Source organism: Stylophora pistillata, chromosome 5, assembly GCF_964205215.1.
Source record: "Stylophora pistillata chromosome 5, jaStyPist1.2, whole genome shotgun sequence".
Lineage (NCBI taxonomy): Eukaryota > Metazoa > Cnidaria > Anthozoa > Scleractinia > Pocilloporidae > Stylophora > Stylophora pistillata.
In genome coordinates this window covers 4,567,308-4,584,907 of record NC_142523.1, presented here as the reverse complement: position 1 = coordinate 4,584,907, position 17,600 = coordinate 4,567,308, and the positions used below count along the sequence as shown (strand labels likewise).

The 17,600-nt window shown below is 39.0% G+C and overlaps 1 protein-coding gene and 2 long non-coding RNA genes across 3 annotated transcripts; 1 reads left to right on the top strand and 2 right to left on the bottom strand.

Moving 5' to 3' along the window:
- The first annotated feature begins 244 nt into the window (after positions 1–244).
- Positions 245–2,742, top strand: LOC148729917 (uncharacterized). Its single transcript, XR_016001713.1, has 2 exons — positions 245–1,393; positions 2,143–2,742. It is a non-coding gene; the product is annotated as an uncharacterized LOC148729917 (long non-coding RNA).
- LOC148729916 (uncharacterized) lies at positions 1,434–7,689 on the bottom strand. The gene is made up of 3 exons (XR_016001714.1): positions 7,460–7,689; positions 4,974–5,000; positions 1,434–4,387 (listed from the first exon to the last, which is right to left on the bottom strand). It is a non-coding gene; the product is annotated as an uncharacterized LOC148729916 (long non-coding RNA).
- A 4,036-nt stretch (positions 7,690–11,725) lies between these two features.
- On the bottom strand, positions 11,726–14,520 carry LOC111319401 (E3 ubiquitin-protein ligase TRIM45). Its single transcript, XM_088761358.1, has one exon. It carries the CDS (start codon positions 14,449–14,451, stop codon positions 12,208–12,210), a length of 2,244 nt encoding a protein of 747 aa, XP_088617484.1. The 5' UTR covers positions 14,452–14,520; the 3' UTR covers positions 11,726–12,207.
- Positions 14,521–17,600: the final 3,080 nt, after the last annotated feature.

Here is a 17,600-nt window from a genome sequence, read left to right as displayed (position 1 = left end):
TTTTAAAATTAAACCAAAGCTCCTTTAAATGCCACATATAAAAGTCACATTAATTATACTTTGAAGTAAAAACACCCCCAATTTCTTACGAAACATCCTCCTTTAGTACTAGCACGCTAAAGTTGCTCAATTTTACTGTATTTTTTGCATAATTAATTAGGTAAAAACCCGAATTTTCGTTTTTCCCCATTTCCTCGGACACATTTTATTTTTCAAACTTTGATATATATATATATATTTTTCATGACGAGCTTTGCCCACCTAAAAAATTTATGCAAATTAGGCTAAGCCGGATCTGAGTTCCGCCTGGCAATTATTAACTGTAAGAGAAGATCTCAGTTCGCGCCCACAGCACGTTCAAGGTGTTGCGGACGAAGTTTCTGTAATTACTTTTTGGCACTTTTCGGCGTCAAAATTGCATAGTTTGGGTAACCCAAAACCCTTAAGCTGACCTTTCTTGTCATAACACGAATGTTTTCCAGAAAGGGACACGCGGTAATGTCGGTGTCTCTCGTGTGCAGGCATTTTTCCAGGTAAAACCCTCGCGTGGAATCAACTCACGTTTAATTTAACGCTCCTTTTATGCGCACAATGTAAGCCAAAGCAATTTTATAGTTAAACGTAAAGATCAGAATATTTTCTTCTAAGGATGATACATGATCGACGCTGAACTAAATTACACGTTGAAGAAAATGCAAAACGGCATAACATGTAAAAGAGGAAATTTGGAAAAATACGAAGTTACGGAAACCATGAAAATCTTCGATTTTTAAGAAAGGAAATTTTTATAATTCCAAGCTAAGTAAGCTTTTCTAGTGTTTCATTCTTTAAGGCTTTGTGTAGAGCGGGGCCTTTGTTTTATAAACAGTAAAACTTAGTGACAAGTCGAAAGGGCTCGCTCTTGGTTATGATACCAAAGAGTAGAGGGACACCACGGTGATCTTCCAGGTGTTTGATCATCGTCGCCGCTCGTGGTGTACTTCGTTACTTAGGTGAGCGAGATCGACGTTCTTCCTCTCTTTAATTCTGACAGCTGTGTGAAAGACATGATCCTTACAATGAAAAACGGTCGATTGTGCTCTTTCAGTGGCGGCTTTAACGCTCGTCCATATTCAGCGCTTATCCTAAACATGCATGGCATCTCTAGCTATTTACAAGACACGCTGCGATGTATTATTCGTCCATGTTCAACACAACAACTGCGCTAGTGAGATGGAGAATCGAAAGATCACATTGTTGCGCTCGAAGAACTGCGCTAAGTTTGCCAAGTTCTACAATGGACAACAGATCGTACGACCTCCCGCAAGAATAAGGACAAGGTCTATCAGTTACAAGCAATGGATAAATGGAATTGTAAAAAGTTTTAATTCGTCCGTGCATCGAAAGGCCGATGGTATGTAATTTTGCTCTTTTCCGTTCTTCACACACTCGAATAGCTGTTAAAATTAAATTTAATTGCGGGTTGTGCAGTCAAAATATAACGTCGCCCAACATGGTTTTAGTTAAACCAGTGTCTTCTGAGGCGCTTCCACCAAAATAATTTAGAAGGGAACAACAGCGCTAACCGACTTAATATCTTCTCAAGAACATGTCAAAGTCTATTAAAACGCAGAAATTAAAAATAGTAAGAATCGGTGGTTCAGGTTAAAAATCATTAAAGAACATTTCTCAGTTTGGCTCGATAGTGCTGTCACTTTGCACTCGTTGTTCATAGTGACTTACTCATTACTTTCAGTATTTGTTCGAGCTTTTCTTCGACGAAATAAGGGACATACAAGAAATCGCAATTCACCCCTAAAACAAAAATAATAAGCTCTCCTAATTGGACACCAGATATGACTGCGTAGTAATAATTGCGTAGTACGCGAAGTTGCAGTGTGAGAAAAATGAGTGAGGAAAATAATTCTAAGTGCTGTAAAGCGCGGTTTTTAACATAGATTACCTAGCTAAATGACCTGCTTGTTTTAGATATTTATGATAATATAGGAAGGTCCCCAAGGAATACTAATAACCCGGCGTGTAATTTTGTGATTGACAAAACCTGATAACTCAGGTTTATGTTTGAAAGGGCAAATCATTTAGTACATTTCACTCCAGAAGTAAATAATCTCTTAACTTTCGTAATTATTATTTTGGTTTCAGGCAAATGGTGTCGAGTTGAAAGATACTAAGTTCCTGAAACATACATCCAAGCTTTGTTAGCAGGCATGCCGAATGCTTTTATAAACGTGCGAGGGTAAAAATACATTTGCGGCCCCCTGTATGGAGAGAAAAATCCAAAGTTTTTTATTACAGGGATGGTAGAGTGAATGATGTTATTTCTGGTCTGAGTCATCAAAGTTCTGTACCATTAGAGTTAAGAAAGGCTATCGGGGGAATATGGAGGTTGCTGCAAGTAGTAGCTGTTAAACTCTCAACAAGCTTTACAGGCGGCCAATTAAAGAGCATGGGGCAAGAAATCAAGCACGATTCTCACCCAGTAAACTAAAATGGTTGTTGGAAATTGAGATGGACGAGCAACCAGAGAATTTGAAGTAATCTGGTGGCCTGATCTTTTCTCAGGCACTAAAAATGGGAAACTGACCTTGCGATTTTATGTTCCTAAAGTGATACTTTGATTTCAATGATGTGTAGTACACAGTCTAGTTGACTTGTTCGTCATGTTTCCATAAATTTAGTAGCTGTTTCTTGGCAGTTTTTGTAAGTTTGTTTTAAAAAACGATAAAATGTGTTTTGCATTTAGAGGAACAAACTTGTCTGTAGAAGGCTAAGATTAAACCCTGAATACAGCAAAATGACCCTGTAATATTAATGCAATTCATGTCTAGCTGGGCGCACTATACTCTGATGCCCTTCATTCTGTTGTAACCAAATTCAGAGGAAAAAAAAAACACCTGGAGAAACTCTTAGAGGGATAATATCTGTGGACTTTCACCATTTCTATGGTCATCAGGAATGACAGAATAAAGCAGTAACTGTTCACAAAGTCTTAATTCACTAAACTGAAAGAATAATGAGTTGGAGGGAACTATAGGTCATTTTTTTCCAAGCATCTCTAATAATTCATGATGGAAATAGTAATAACATTGATAACAATAATAATGATAATAATGATAATAATAATAATAACAATGATAACAATAATAATGATAAAAATAATAATAATAATGATAAAAATATTTACAATAGTTAGAGAAATAATGTTCATTATCCTGATGGTTATAATTCCTATGATTATTTCCATTAATCTAATCATTATTATTATCATTCATATTACTATTATGATTATTTCAATGTTTATCTATGAACAAAATAGTGTTATTGTTAGTCTAGCTGAATGAGTATCCAAGTGATTGAAACTGGGGCAAAAACAAATTAAGAAAAGACAGAAAAACCCCAAAAACTGTTCAGGACTGCAATTCTTGAGTTGGCTCATCGTGAAAGGTTTTGGGACTTCATTAAGCTAGTGCTTTCTGTAGTGGGCCCTGTGTCAAAGAGAGAAGAGTAGCAGCTGAATTAATAATAATAATACTAAGGACAATGATAGCATTGATTGACCAAAGTCACCCTATGACTAATAACAGATGATACATGACAAACAGCATAAGCAACACATTTTTCAAAACAAAAAGAGCAAGCTAAAATTGCCATTAGATAAAAATAACTGTCCATAAAAGACTGACAGCATAGAGCTGAAAAAAAAAATAGGGACTGGTTCTGCCATCAGATAACAACAGTCCATAGACTGACCACCCAAGAGAAACAGAACAGATCGGTGGTTCTGCCATCAGATAACAACAGCCCATAATGGACTGACTACCCAAGAGAAACAGATCCACCCGTTAGTTCTGCCATCAGATAACAACAGTCCATGGACTAACTACCCAATAGAAACAGAACTAGGCAGGTGGTTTTGAATCAGAAAACAACTATTTAAGACCTCTGTACAATGTGTCTTAGAAAATCTTCTGCATTCTAACAATCTATTGAAGAGACAAACTATCAGAAACACTTGAATTTCTATTTGGGGGGAGGGGGGAGGAATTAAATGAAAATCTACTTGCCTTAGCATGCCATCCTCACTGAGCAGCCTATTTCAATTTGAAAATGATGATCACAATCATAAAGATAATGATAATGATAACAATAACAAATCATTATTATTACCATTTATATTACTATTATGATTATTTCAATGTTTATCTATAAACAAAATGGTGTTAATGTTAGTCTAGCTGAATGAGTATCCAAGTAATTGAAACTGAGACAAAATAATCTCAAGAAAAGCCAGGAAAACCCCAAAAACTGTTCAGGACTGCAATTCTTGAGTTGGCTCATTGTGAAAGGTTTTGGGACTTCATTAAGCTAGTGCTGTCTGTAGTGGGCCCTGTGTCAAAGAGAGAAGAGTAGCAGCTGAATTAACAATTGTAATAATAATGAAGACAATGATAGCATTGATTGACCAAAGTGCCTCCGACTAATAACAGATGATACGTGACAAACAGCATAAGCAACACATTTTTCAAAACAAAAAGAGCAAGCTAAAACTGCCATCAGATAAAAATAACTGTCCATAAAAGACTGACTGTATAGAGCTGAAAAAAATAGGGACTGGTTCTGCCATCAGATAATAACAGTCCATAGACTGACTACCCAAGAGAAACCGAACAGATTGGTGGTTCTGCCATCAGATAACAACAGCCCATAATGGACTGACTACCCAAGAGAAACAGATCCACCTGTTAGTTCTGCCATCAGATAACAACAGTCCATGGACTAACTACCCAAGAGAAACAGAACTAGGCAGGTGGTTTTGAATCAGAAAACAACTACTTAAGACAAGCCCTCTGTACAATGTGTCTTAGAAAATCTTCTGCATTCTAACAATCTATTGAAGAGAAAAACTATCAGAAACACTTGAATTTCTACTTGGGGGAAGGGGGGGGGGGGTAAATAAATGAAAATCTACTTGCCTCAGCATGCCATCCTCATTGAGCAGCCTATTTCATTTTGAAAATGATTCAATCACAATCATGAAGATAATGATAACAATAACAAAATCAGTAATAATAATGATAATTATAATAATCATAACAATAACTACAACGACAAAGTCCGTGTTAGTCTGGCCTCTACCTTGCAGAAAATACAGCCCACCAACTGAAGCTGAATTCTTTAAAGGCATTGTATTGCAATTGGTCATTGAGGCACTCAAGACACCTCACCACGACAAGGTACGAACATTGAGGTGGAAAAAAGGGTCTGTAAAATTGACTCCATGCTGATTCGAGATGAGAAATCTGTGTTCGAAGCTTCTTCAGTTCCACTCCAAGGGAATTTACTCAAGCTGATATTTCGGTAAGTTAGGAAGCGAGCTCTACGGAGTCGTGACTGAGTTTGGCGCCAAAAGATAAATTTTTCGCGCCTTCGGGCTCAAAGTCTAGCGTGGCGGAGTTCACCAGATTTACGATAGTCATAAATCCCGCAGATTTAATAAGTTCTTCGGGGATTGTTTATTACGAAGAAGATAGACCAGCTATTAGACAGAACGTGAACACAACGTGAACGAGGTCGGGAATCCTGGCTAACCCCACTACTCCGAACGATGAGTTGGCCGGCTGAAGTTCCCGTGTCGCCACACTTTGGATTTCGTCGGGAAATATCTTAAACAAGGACCCTGACTATAAAAGGACATTTGCCCTGGGCAAGCCGTCAGTCATTTCACCCCTGACACCGAACTGTCGACATCAACCAGTCCGTGACCGTGCGATATCGGCAAAACTATTGTAACCGAAAGGTCACTTGCAGCCAGTGCATATCTCAAACTTCTACGAATTTTGCCATTTTCGTTTACGGCAAAGAAAAGATGATCGGCTCCACTCAGTTGGCTCCACGGAATGTACACCCGCTTGCGATTTCATTTCTGTAAGGAAGGCAAACGGCCAGAGGGCTAGCGGTGAGGACTAGCTGTTATGACCTTTATTGTCTTTCACAAAAATCCTCTTCTCATACCGGTTTTGTATTGTTGTAATAAAGTGGTTAGTTTCTTCGACGTTTTGTCTACGGGATTTCATGTGACACTTATACAAGAACTCCTCTGCAATTAAACAAGAGATCACGTTGGATAGAATTTTTTTTTGAATCGCGCGCAATTTCTCCAACGGAATATGTGGTGTTGAAATACGAATCCCGTGGGTGCTCATATAAAATAATTTCGGTCACGGATTGGAAACATGTCTGGTTGACTGAAATCCGATGGAAAACAAATTATCATCGGCTATATTGCCTGAACGGGCCTCAAGAACTATTGAAAACCTCGACCTTTTCATAAGTAGCTAGTGAAATAGGCTTCTCGTTGCAACGCGCGTCTAAAATGTTCAGGCAAAAAATATCCTACATAGTGCCGTGTCAAAATACTTAGAAAACTATGTTCCTTTCAAAGGGACCTATTCTCGAACTTCGCTCTATTTTTTTTCCTTTTTTGAGGCTTTTTCTCCCCATAACTCAAAACGTGCGATAAAAAAAATTGGACCCGTTTATGTCGGTTTGGGTGGCCGCGTCGCTGGCGAGATGAGAAGCCTGAGCGAACGAGCAAGATGTAAACAAAGAGGAGTGACTTTCACTTACCATACCTCTTTGTTCAGACCATTCGAATAAGTCTAAGAGTCGTTCCATCAAAATAACATTTGCCATCGGTGTTCGACTCGCTAAATGAAGGCGTTCCTTCAACCGCTGAATTCTTGTCTTCACGCTTTCCAATCGCTCTTCCATTCCGGGTTCGACCGCCAGCTCCAGTGTATAACGGACTCGTAGACCTCGCGCCGCTATTTTGGCTTTTTTTGATGGAAAATCCGCCATGGCAAAATAAAATGCAATTTTAAAGTTAAAGACTAGTTAGTGCGCGACCGTAGCAACCGTAATATGGATTAATTCGAAGTGGAAGATGAGTTATGTCGCAACATACACGTACACACATTTACTTACATGTACACAAATGTACATATCTGTACATGAAAACCACTCTCTCTGAGCATGTCACAGTACTGAGATCCTCTAGTCAATGATATCGACGGCTCAAGAAGTTGAGGCAAACGGAGGGGAGTCAGAGGGCCAGTACGACCATCTCGCGATAGGAGGCGCCGTTAGGAGCGCGAAATTCAAATTGCGATAGCCTAATTTTTGGAGGTTTGCAAATGAAGATCAGTATTTCTCCATTCGTCCCTTTTTAATCGTCAATAAAAACATTTTCAAGTGGAAATCAATTGAAACAAGACAAGGATATCGGTCTTCGTGTACAAATCTCTTTTTCCCCCTTCAACTTCCATTAGTCAGCTTCTTCGATTAGCCATGGAAGCAAAGATTGCGTTACAAGACGGGGGAGGAGCTATCCCTTTTATAGTCAGGGTCCTTGTTTAAATACATCGCATATGAAATATTTACGCAAAGGAATGTCACATACCTCTTTCAAAAGTAGATACCAATGCTTGCAAGGGTCAAGTGTGGCACTTGTAATCCAGCAAAGACTCTGCGTGGTTAAGTTAGCCGGTGGAAAGCCGCACGTCGAAAATCCGACTGCCTCTATGACTTCATTTCGAATGGTTTCGAAATCGAAAACATGATGCTTTTCGACATTTCGACATGAAAAATCTCGTCGAGGTTTAATATTACAATACTGGTAAGAATTTAACCAGGATACGAGGCCAAGTCGTGCGACCGCCACGGGTTTTGTTCCAAAACAATAACATCGTGTACTACGATCGCAAAGCGTGAACACTGATCGATCCACCAAGTAACGCAATACTGGAAATTCGATACAGTTGTTATTCAGGTCGTACGGCACATGAAAATTGCGATATCTTTTGTAACTGTTTTATGGCAAACCAAGCGAAAGAATCATACCTAAATAATCGAAAGAGAGGCTTTTCGAATACGGCGCCTCGCCGGTATTGCCTCTTCTGTGAAAAGGAAGGATCTTTGAAAGACTACGTGATTAAAAATGTCGTTATAAGGAAACAGGCAGAAACAGAGAAAACGCAGTATTTTATGACCATTACACGCACAACAAACTTCATTTCATTTCATGATTTTGATTTTCATCGCCAACAGATGACCCCGCGTTAACTCGCACGCAATCGCGTATCTCTCGTGGATTCGTGGGCGCTAATCTGTATAATTACATTGTGGTGTAATTAATGCGATGACAGCCACCCAACGCCTTCTTCCCCAAACCTCGGCATCAGTTTACGATGCCTGCTGAGAATTTTTTTCTTGAGCAAAGCTCGTCATGAATATATCTCCCTAAAGGGGTTTTCCAGGCAAATTATCAGAATTTTCGATGTTTTTAGCCTGGCCAGCAATTCTCGATATTTACAGTCACGGCCTCTTAAGAAATGTATAGAGAACAGTATGGAGAATATGCATGCTGATAATAGGGTGCAAAGGTTTAAGAATACAACTTATTATATAGCCCCACCCCCTTCCTTTCCTTCCTCTCCATGATGTACATTAATTAAATTAGGATGATTCGCGCAAAATGAGAAGGAAAAAGGCAAAACAATACACCTGTTCAGGGGACTATGGAGGGAAACGCAACACGAACTTGACCAATATCCAACCATCGTGATCACACGCTTGGTCAACAATACAAAAAATAGGGAGCCTATAGCGATGCTTGACGGCAGAACTTGGAGTCAATCTCTAATAAATTTAACAATTTAAGACAACATGCACCCAGGGTCAATGTAAGAGAGGCTTCTAACCATGACATTATTCTTCTTATTCTTCTTTTCATGTTGTTTCATCTCACTTTTATTCCCAGCCGTGTCATGATTGTATGGCTGTGGGATACAAGCGCTGTGACAAGTGTTGTGGACGTGGAAGAGTACTTTGACATGCGATGCTAAAATCTTTTGAATCATATTCTTTCTAATGAAGCCGAACGAAGCCATTGATTTGGTCACGAACGTGGAGGAAACCAAAAACATCCGAGTCCCCGCACAAGGACTCGAAATCTAGAGTTTAGATTTCGAAATTCCTAGGGTTTGCGTTCCGGTGACCATCCGAGCTCGAAACCCGAAGATCAGGAAGACCTTGTGAAATGCAAAGGTTTGGGACTCCATTCCTTTTGAAATCCGAAGATCTGGAATTTGATTCGTCGAAAAATCAGATTAATTACCCGCTAAACTCATCGTTTATTCGTAAGGAACTGAAATATTTAAGCAACAACTACCAGGGGTGAGTTTTTTTCTTTTCTTACCAATAGACACTCCGTCCGACATAAACATAGCGCGCTATTCGATTGAGTTATCAAACCAAAAGCAAAGTAATCATAGCAGCCAATCAGATTGAAGGAAATATCACAATCAGCCAATAACAACCTAAGATAAAAACAACAAATTTGTCTAAAGCGCGGGAAAACGCAAGTGACCAGATTTGTAAATGCATAACAAAGTTAGCAAAAGGGAAATGGAGAAAGAGGTTTGGGGAGATTGAAGAACGAGAAAACTACCTGAATCATGAGCCAACGAGAAATCAAAGTAAAAACAGGCAAACCGCCTAAAGCGCGGGAAAATGCAGACGAACAGGTCGTGACTGGTTTTAGTTTTGCATCCGATTGGTTTAGTAGTGCGAGGTTTTTTTTTGTACCAATCACAGAGAAGAGTAAAGCAAAATTAATACGATCCTGGATTACTCATGACTTTATCTCTTTCGCCTTCTCGTTCTTATTAAACTACACCCATGTGATTCTCATTAAGGTGTGGCCCATCAAGACCTTTTTTCACCAGCAAGTAAACATGGGCTCGAAGAGGCTGGTAGACAAACACAGCACCAAGTGGCCGGCCAAGAGCATTCTTGTGTAGGTAGATAGATCTTTAATCAGAAAATTTATCAAATCAGGTGTTGCCGAGACTTCAAATCGACATCATTTGTAAATTGTTTACCACAATTTATTCCGAAACTCTGCCAGTTTTTTTACAAAGCCAAAAAAAGACCTTCTTCTCTACTCCAAAACATGTGCTTTTTCATCCGGGTTACAGGTTTCTCATTTCAGAGCTCATGTAATATCAAAGTAAATGTCCAATCCATTAAAAGAGAACGAACATCAGGTCACATCATTAACTCTAATCCGCCATCTTTGGGTTAACAAATAGTAACACATCTCAGCAAAATAAATCGCAAATACACGTGGAATACGCTTACAACAGTAATAACAGTAGTAACTTATTAAAAGGAAAGATTCTTGCTGCCGTCCACTCTGTGTGGTTTGTAAAACTTTTCTTAGCGTCCCAACATGCGCGCCCCACTAATTAGCTATGGACATATCTTTGTTTTCAGCGCCAACAGCTGCGAGCATTGCCCCTGTCTGAAGTTGCCTACCAGTGGAAGGAGCAATCAAGTCGCGTCTGTGTCTACGGTCATGATCACAAAGTGTATGCTCTAGACTACCCCCAGAGAACTGCTGCTGCGGCTGCAGTATTTTGTGGAGCTGCTCTCCGAATGAGCAGTCAGTAACCCCGAACTACGTGATGCTTTCGGAACTTGAAGATATAAAAGAAACATAGGTTAGGGCATGGCCGCGTTTTACAAAAAAAAAAAAAAAACTGGCCATTACTTATCTCTGGGAAGGATTTTAGTTTTCACAAAACAGTCGGAAGCGCATTTAGCATTAGCGTGTTGCGTTACAAACTCTCATGGGTGCGCTGAAAGAACTTCCGGTTGGCTAGGATCTCTCAGGGGTGAAACACTACTTTCGGCTTCTAAATAAAGCTATTTATGTACTATTTAAAAACGAGCAGCATTGTTTTTAGACTCGATAAAACACGTGCTGCGAGTTTTTTAAATAGCTTCAAAGACCGGTGCCTCTCTAGGCAATTTTCCAAACGTTATATGAATGCATTAAATAGCTTCAAAAACCCGTGCCTTTCTAGGGATTTTTCTAAACGTGATTTGAATGCATTAAAAGTTAATTACATACAGAGGCGAAAAGTGCTCCTTGTTCGACTGCTGTTAACGTTCAGAAAGCTTTTCCTTGAAATGCCGCCCAAACGCGTATTTCGAGAACCAAAAAAAGCGAAGGAAGAGAAAGATTACTTGGATAGTTGTGTTCCAAGGGCTACTCAGTATGCCACAAAGTGGGCTTACAAAATTTTTGACGAGTGGCAAAGTTCAAGAAGAATTCAAGACGCCAACTTAGAGGAAATAGGATTTAGAGTTAAAGTTGAGAGTATTCAAAACTGCACAATTAATTTTGTGAACAATGGGAAATTGTAAAAGAACGAATTTCTGTTCTAATAAGAAATTATCAGGGAAATAAACTTTGTTGTTTACTGCGGTTAATGTTTTTGTATGCTGCCTTTTAGGGAATAATTTGGTATTAAAATTAACGTGAAAGATCTCTAGTGATCATAGTAATCATATTTTCATTAATAATTCATTAATGATTTAGTTGTTTATGAATTGTACCCCGATTTTCCCCGAGACCGAAATCAAAACCCTGTCCGGGATTTTCAGAATGATTATTCTATACCAGCTATAAAGGTTCATACACATAATCAATTTGCCTCGTGTGATAGGCTAATCAGCTCATGAATTATTAATGAGTTTTCTAATGAGATTAATTTAGCGGGTGGATGTGCAACCTCTCCTAGTAAATTGCTCGTAAATCAGTCAAAAAGTTTCGAATCACTCTTTTTTGTTTTTATCAAAGACTTAGTATGCAGCAAAGTTTACTAACAATCACAACTATTTTATTGACATATTTTTATATTTCGATTATTTACAATTTTATATTGCATATTTATATATGCAATAACAAAATTTTGCCAAATTAAATGTCAAAGAATAGTCTATTCACTCTGCTGGTTTAACTCAGGAATAGGTTCCCAGCTCAGTATGGTGAAAACAATCGAGCAAATACCTATGGCTGTACGATTGCTTTATCGTAGATGTAACATTACCTGAAGCTGTACCTCTAGACATAATTAATGATCTGGTACAACTGAATTTTGCATTTTTGTTTTCGTGTTAGACTTGCTATGAAACAAAAGTTTTAAAACTTGTGTAATTATTGACCTAAAAGAGCTTATTGACTTGGCTGAGTGACAGATCACACTTAGTGTAACTCTTTAACTCCCACAAGTGATTAACCTGTAACTTCTTCCTATGATATACATACATTATCCAGCAAACAGGTAATGAGATGTTAGTCTATTCGAATATCTGAATGCGATGGTTACCAAGGTCAGACACAAGTATTCGACCATCGCTGAGCACTGCAACAGAGACAGGAGCGTTAAATTCTCCTTTTTTGTCTCCTTTTGATCCAAATTTTGTCATAAACTTTCCACTAAGATCAAATACCTGAACTCTGTCATTACCTACGTCACAGACCATCAGGTGTCCTGCCTTGTTAACTGATAACAATTGAGGTTTATTGAACTCCCCATCCCCCTCCCCCTCCTTTCCAAATCTGTACAAAAAATTCCCATTCCCATCAAACACTTTGATACAATGTTCACCTCTGTCTGACACTATGAGATATTTTTCATACTGTATGCAGTGAAGGGGAAAGGTTAAAGAACCCTCACCCCCGAATTTATTTAAATAATGGCCTTTAGGAGAAAACATCTTAATTAATTTGTTCTCTGAATCAACAATAATTATATTTCCATCGTTCTCTACAGATACGCCATGAGGATAAAACAGTTGGTGATCAAGATTTCCTTTACCACCAAACTGGCTCAGGTACTCACCCTGCTCACTGAACAATTGAACACGGTGGTTAGCGCCGTCCACCACTATAATATTATTGTTTTTATCAAAAGCTATCCCAGCAGGGCAGTCGAACTCACCCTGTTTATCACCTTTACTACCAAAAGATCTTAAGTAAGTTCCATCACTACTAAATACCTGAACCCTGCGGTTCCTCATCTCAGTCACTGCAATTTCATCACGTTCATTCACTGCCACTCCCCAGGGTCTGTTTAACATTCCAGGAGACGAGCCATGTTGTCCAAAAGATAACACGGGTCTGAATTGTCTTGGTGAAACTTCAACCGAGAAAGGACTGCCTCCAGCTTCTTCCTCATTCACTTTGACTACTGCCTGGCATCTTCCGGTTTCTTTGGCAAAATAGCTGACTTTGTAGCTACCATCGTGGTTATCTTTCACTCGCACTTCTGTTGCACAGTCATGGCCTTCCTGATTTTTTATTTCCGCAGTTACTCGGTCACGCTTTTCGTAACATTGTTGTCCTTTGGCATTTTTTGTTGTTAAAACAAAGTTCGCTTGAATTCCAATAATCGCTTCAGTGAGTCCTTTTCCTTTAGCAGTCGACTGATCCGCTTTGGACTCAGAGCTAAATACACGGCCGATTCCTCCATGTATTGTTTTTGCCTTTAAGGCTTCGTTTTCCTCAAAGATTAATTGACGCAGACCTTCGAGGTCACAGTCTAGTTCTTCGCGTTCATCATCGACTTCTTTCGGAATGATTGTGTTTATTGCCTTATCTAACTCGGCAAGCTCTACGCTGGTGCTTCGCTTTAAAAGCGTTTCAAATTTTGTGACTGCTGTTTCGATCATTTTGACTTTCTGTTCCATTTCGATCCTTTGTATTCGCAAACGTTCCAGGGATCGTTGCGCCTCATGATCCGCTTCATCAAAGATTTCCTGTTTCTTGGCTTCAATAACTGCGATCATGCTTTCTGCAAACTGTTGCGCGCTTCTTTTTACTTTGGCAACGTTTGCTTCGATGTTATGAGAACTCTCGTCAAGTTTCAAGATTTTGTTTCTCATCCTTTGTGCTTTTGCTTTGTTGGATTCAACCGTGGACATGACTAGCGATTTCTTTTCATTGGCCGCTTCTTCTAATAGTACTTTAACATGTCCATCGTGAGCGGTTACAACGCATGAAGAACAAACAGTTTCTTCACATTTGACACAGAAGAATTTCAACTTTTTCTTTTCGTGGCCTTGTCGAGAACAAAATGCTGGTCGCTTCATGACATCTTCAATGTCTTGATCTTCAAAATCTTTCAGTGCAAGTACTCGGTGTTCTTTGTTTTCTCGGAGTAAGTTATGCACAGTAATACACTCTTCACACCAGAATGCACAACACTGAAAACAGTAGAAACTTTGCACTCTTCTTTTGTCGCAGTTTCTGCACTTGACTCCGGTAGAACTGCACTCCCTTATGGCCAGCACATCTAGTAAACTGTTGATGCGAAAGTTAGTGGGCAGATCTTTAAGGTTTCCACCAGGGACTTGACTCTCCTTGCGACACTCAGGACACGTTATGACATCATGGCGGCCACTGTTTCTTTGAATTCCTGCTAAACAGTGAAGGCAGAAGCTGTGTAAACATGGCAGCTGCTTTGGTTCAGTAAATGTGGTCATGCACACTGGACAGGAAACTTCTTCATGAAGATTGTCAAGTAAGGTTTTGATATCCATGTTTAGCGGCTTGAAAGGAAGGATTTTGCTGCACACATTAAACACACCTAATAAAACTGTTGTTGTCTTGCAAATGAAATGCTATAAATATTGACGAATCAGATGCGATGCCTAAAGGCGTATTAGACATGCAAGATTTCTGCTAATTTTATACGGCTTTACCTCGGTAGACAAACGTGTTCTCATCAGATGGTAGACAGGTTCTGGGAAGAATGGCTGACCTTCAGTGAGTCTTCAGAATGGCCACGACCAATCGCGAAGGTTAATTGAAGGTTTTAATAAGAGCGTGATTTTCAGCAAAACTATAAGCTATCGCAGTGCTAACTCGAAATTTTTAAAATAAATAGACCATTTTTCATTGAAAATACTAATTAGTCATCGTAGCCGGCGGTTTTGTACCCCCTGTTGTCCCATACAAAGCCTTAGAAAACTTTTCTTTGGCTTTGTATGGGAGAACGGGAGGGTACTTACAGTTCACATATCTTCCGTCCTGTCATGGAATGTGTTTGGGAAGAGCGTGATTTTAAAATAGAAGAGACTCTGTATTACCTATATTTTGATAGGTTAACATAATCAGTGGCTTATGCAGCTTAATCTTAAAAGTTTGTTGTAGATAAGTGAAGATGGTTTGTTTTCTTTTCGGTAAAACACGCAATAGCTAAACATGTGAACTAGTTTTCCTTATGGCGAGCGAAAGTCACGCGCAAGCACATTCTCTCCCCACCCCTCTCAGTGCCTTTTTGCTCCACTAACTCTTGCCTCCATGCTCCCGCGCGGTACATGTATCTCCATTTGTTTCAATTTAGGTACTGTTTTGTATCACTGTTTTACTGTTATTTTATAATTCCACACAGCGCAAGTATTTCATTCACAGACTTTAAAATTATCACTCGACGCTATTAACAGAAGCGTTAACTCGAATCTGTTTGAGGATTTGTTGTTTGATCAACAGGCGTAAAATAACTGATCGCGCCGAAAATAAATACATTGGCTAAGTTTCGCTCAAAATAGTTTTGAATGGAAACTGAAATCCTCCTATCTCAGGCTACCTCTTTTTGTTTCTTCTACTCTGATCATTCTGTTCTCCACTTTCTCCGGCTTTTCATTTTCGCTCTTCCAGCCAATTTAATTGTGAAAATATTCTTTTCTCAAGAGATAATGAGACAGGGACTTGACTCTTTAGTCACTGGTGAGGAGACCATGGTGGTCCTTATCGATGGATTTTTCCCATCTCTCTTTGGTGGTTTTTTAATTTTTGGTTACCAGTCCCTTCAAGCATGTTTGTGATTTCGCACATCAGAGCAAGAGGAAAACGGAACTGTGCCCTTAAGCAGCATAAAATTGCTTGTCATGGATTTCATCTGTTTCTTTATCCGTTTTGTCACTTTTGTTTTGTGTAAAGCGGACTTTCCTTTTAGAATACAGAGCAAAAAACTCGCGGACTAACAGTACAATCGATAATCCCGGTATAATTAGCAACTATCGTGACGCCAAATATCTGTTAAACAACTTAACAGTCTTGTGGTTGAGATGCTATTAATTTTGACCAATTACATGAGATGCCTGAAGACATATTTAACATGCAAGATTGCTGAGAATTGTTAAGTTTAGCCTGACCTCAGACATTTAAAGCTCATTATGTAGCTGTCACCTGAGATAGACATGTTTTCAATCAGATAATAGACAGTGTGTCAGAATAGAGGCTCACCCTCATTATAGCTTCGACCAATCAAAGTTTTTTGGAAGGTGTTGGGATAAGCGTGACTTGTACAAAAAAGCTCTTGAGCCAAATCCTTGATTTTTCCTCCTATCCATCACCAGTCCTTTTCTTGCCATTCCTCCCTCCACTTATTCCTCTGTTTTACCCACAATTCACTATTAACACCGCAGCACTGAACAAAGGTGTAACGAAACACCGACTCCACACGATGTTTTGTTATCATGCTTTAATTACATACACAACTGAACGCATCACAAAGCCATAATATTACTGACGTGAATATTTATCAAGCCGTTTTACTACTGATTTTCTCGTTCAAATGGGCTTTTGCTCACACACGATATGTTTCTTTTTCCAGATGTTGATTTTTTTACCTTCTACCCATGTCCTCTCAGGCATATTATAAAAGTTTTATCGCTCGGTTATCGCTTTTAAGAAGCGATAACCGAGACGACAAAGGTCACAACCATTGCCTTAAAGTTTACTGAACAGGAAACTGAACAACAACGCGACTAATTACTTAACGTTGTTCACAGGAGCTTCAGCAAAACAAAAACTGCATCTCGTTAGAGTTAGAGTGTGAGATTTAATTGGACAATTTGCCAAAAAAACTGAGCATCGCTGGAAATCCCTCCGGGTAACGGGCCTAGTTGGTAGTTGTTCATGACCAGCGATAAAAATAAAGGTGGCGGAGCAGCTAATTCGAGCATTAAACTTCATGCGGCTTCTCTGCTTAAAACGCTTCAATGCGCGCACAAACCCGCCAGCTTCTTGGGCTATCAATCAGCTTATAAGATTGAGCATTACCGTATTGCGTTACAAACCTCCGGTGGGCTTGAATCCTGTAGGAATATTACCTCCGGAATTAGCTATTCAATGAAATTTTTAAAATATCTCAGTCTTTCCTTCTAATAAATTGAGTCTCCCGTTAATTTGGTCGTAAATTAGTCAGGAGGTTTCGAATCCCTATATTCAACACTTATTATACAGCAAAATTTAAAAACAATCATAACCATTTTATTGACACATTTTCAGATGGAGTTGCAAAATTTCATTACATTAGTTAATTATACAACTACAAAATTCTACTCTTGTCAAAAAACCGTCTATTCACTTTGCTGTTTGTTGTTTTGTTTTTTTCAGGAAAGGGTTTCCATCTCAGCATGGCGGAAATATTCTAGGAAATAACTATGGAAATCGCAGGACTATGTTAAATTGATCACGACAACTGGCATCGGTGACATCTAAATTAAACGAAGAACCGATTACAATCTTAAAATTTTTCTTCCTCCATTTAACTAGCCAGGTCGTTTTCTAAATCATAAAATAAACCAGATCTGAAGAATTATTGAAATAAGTAAATAAATAAATGAAGAGGTTCTAATAGTTTAAATGATTCATTTCTTATCTGACAAAGACCAGACTCGGC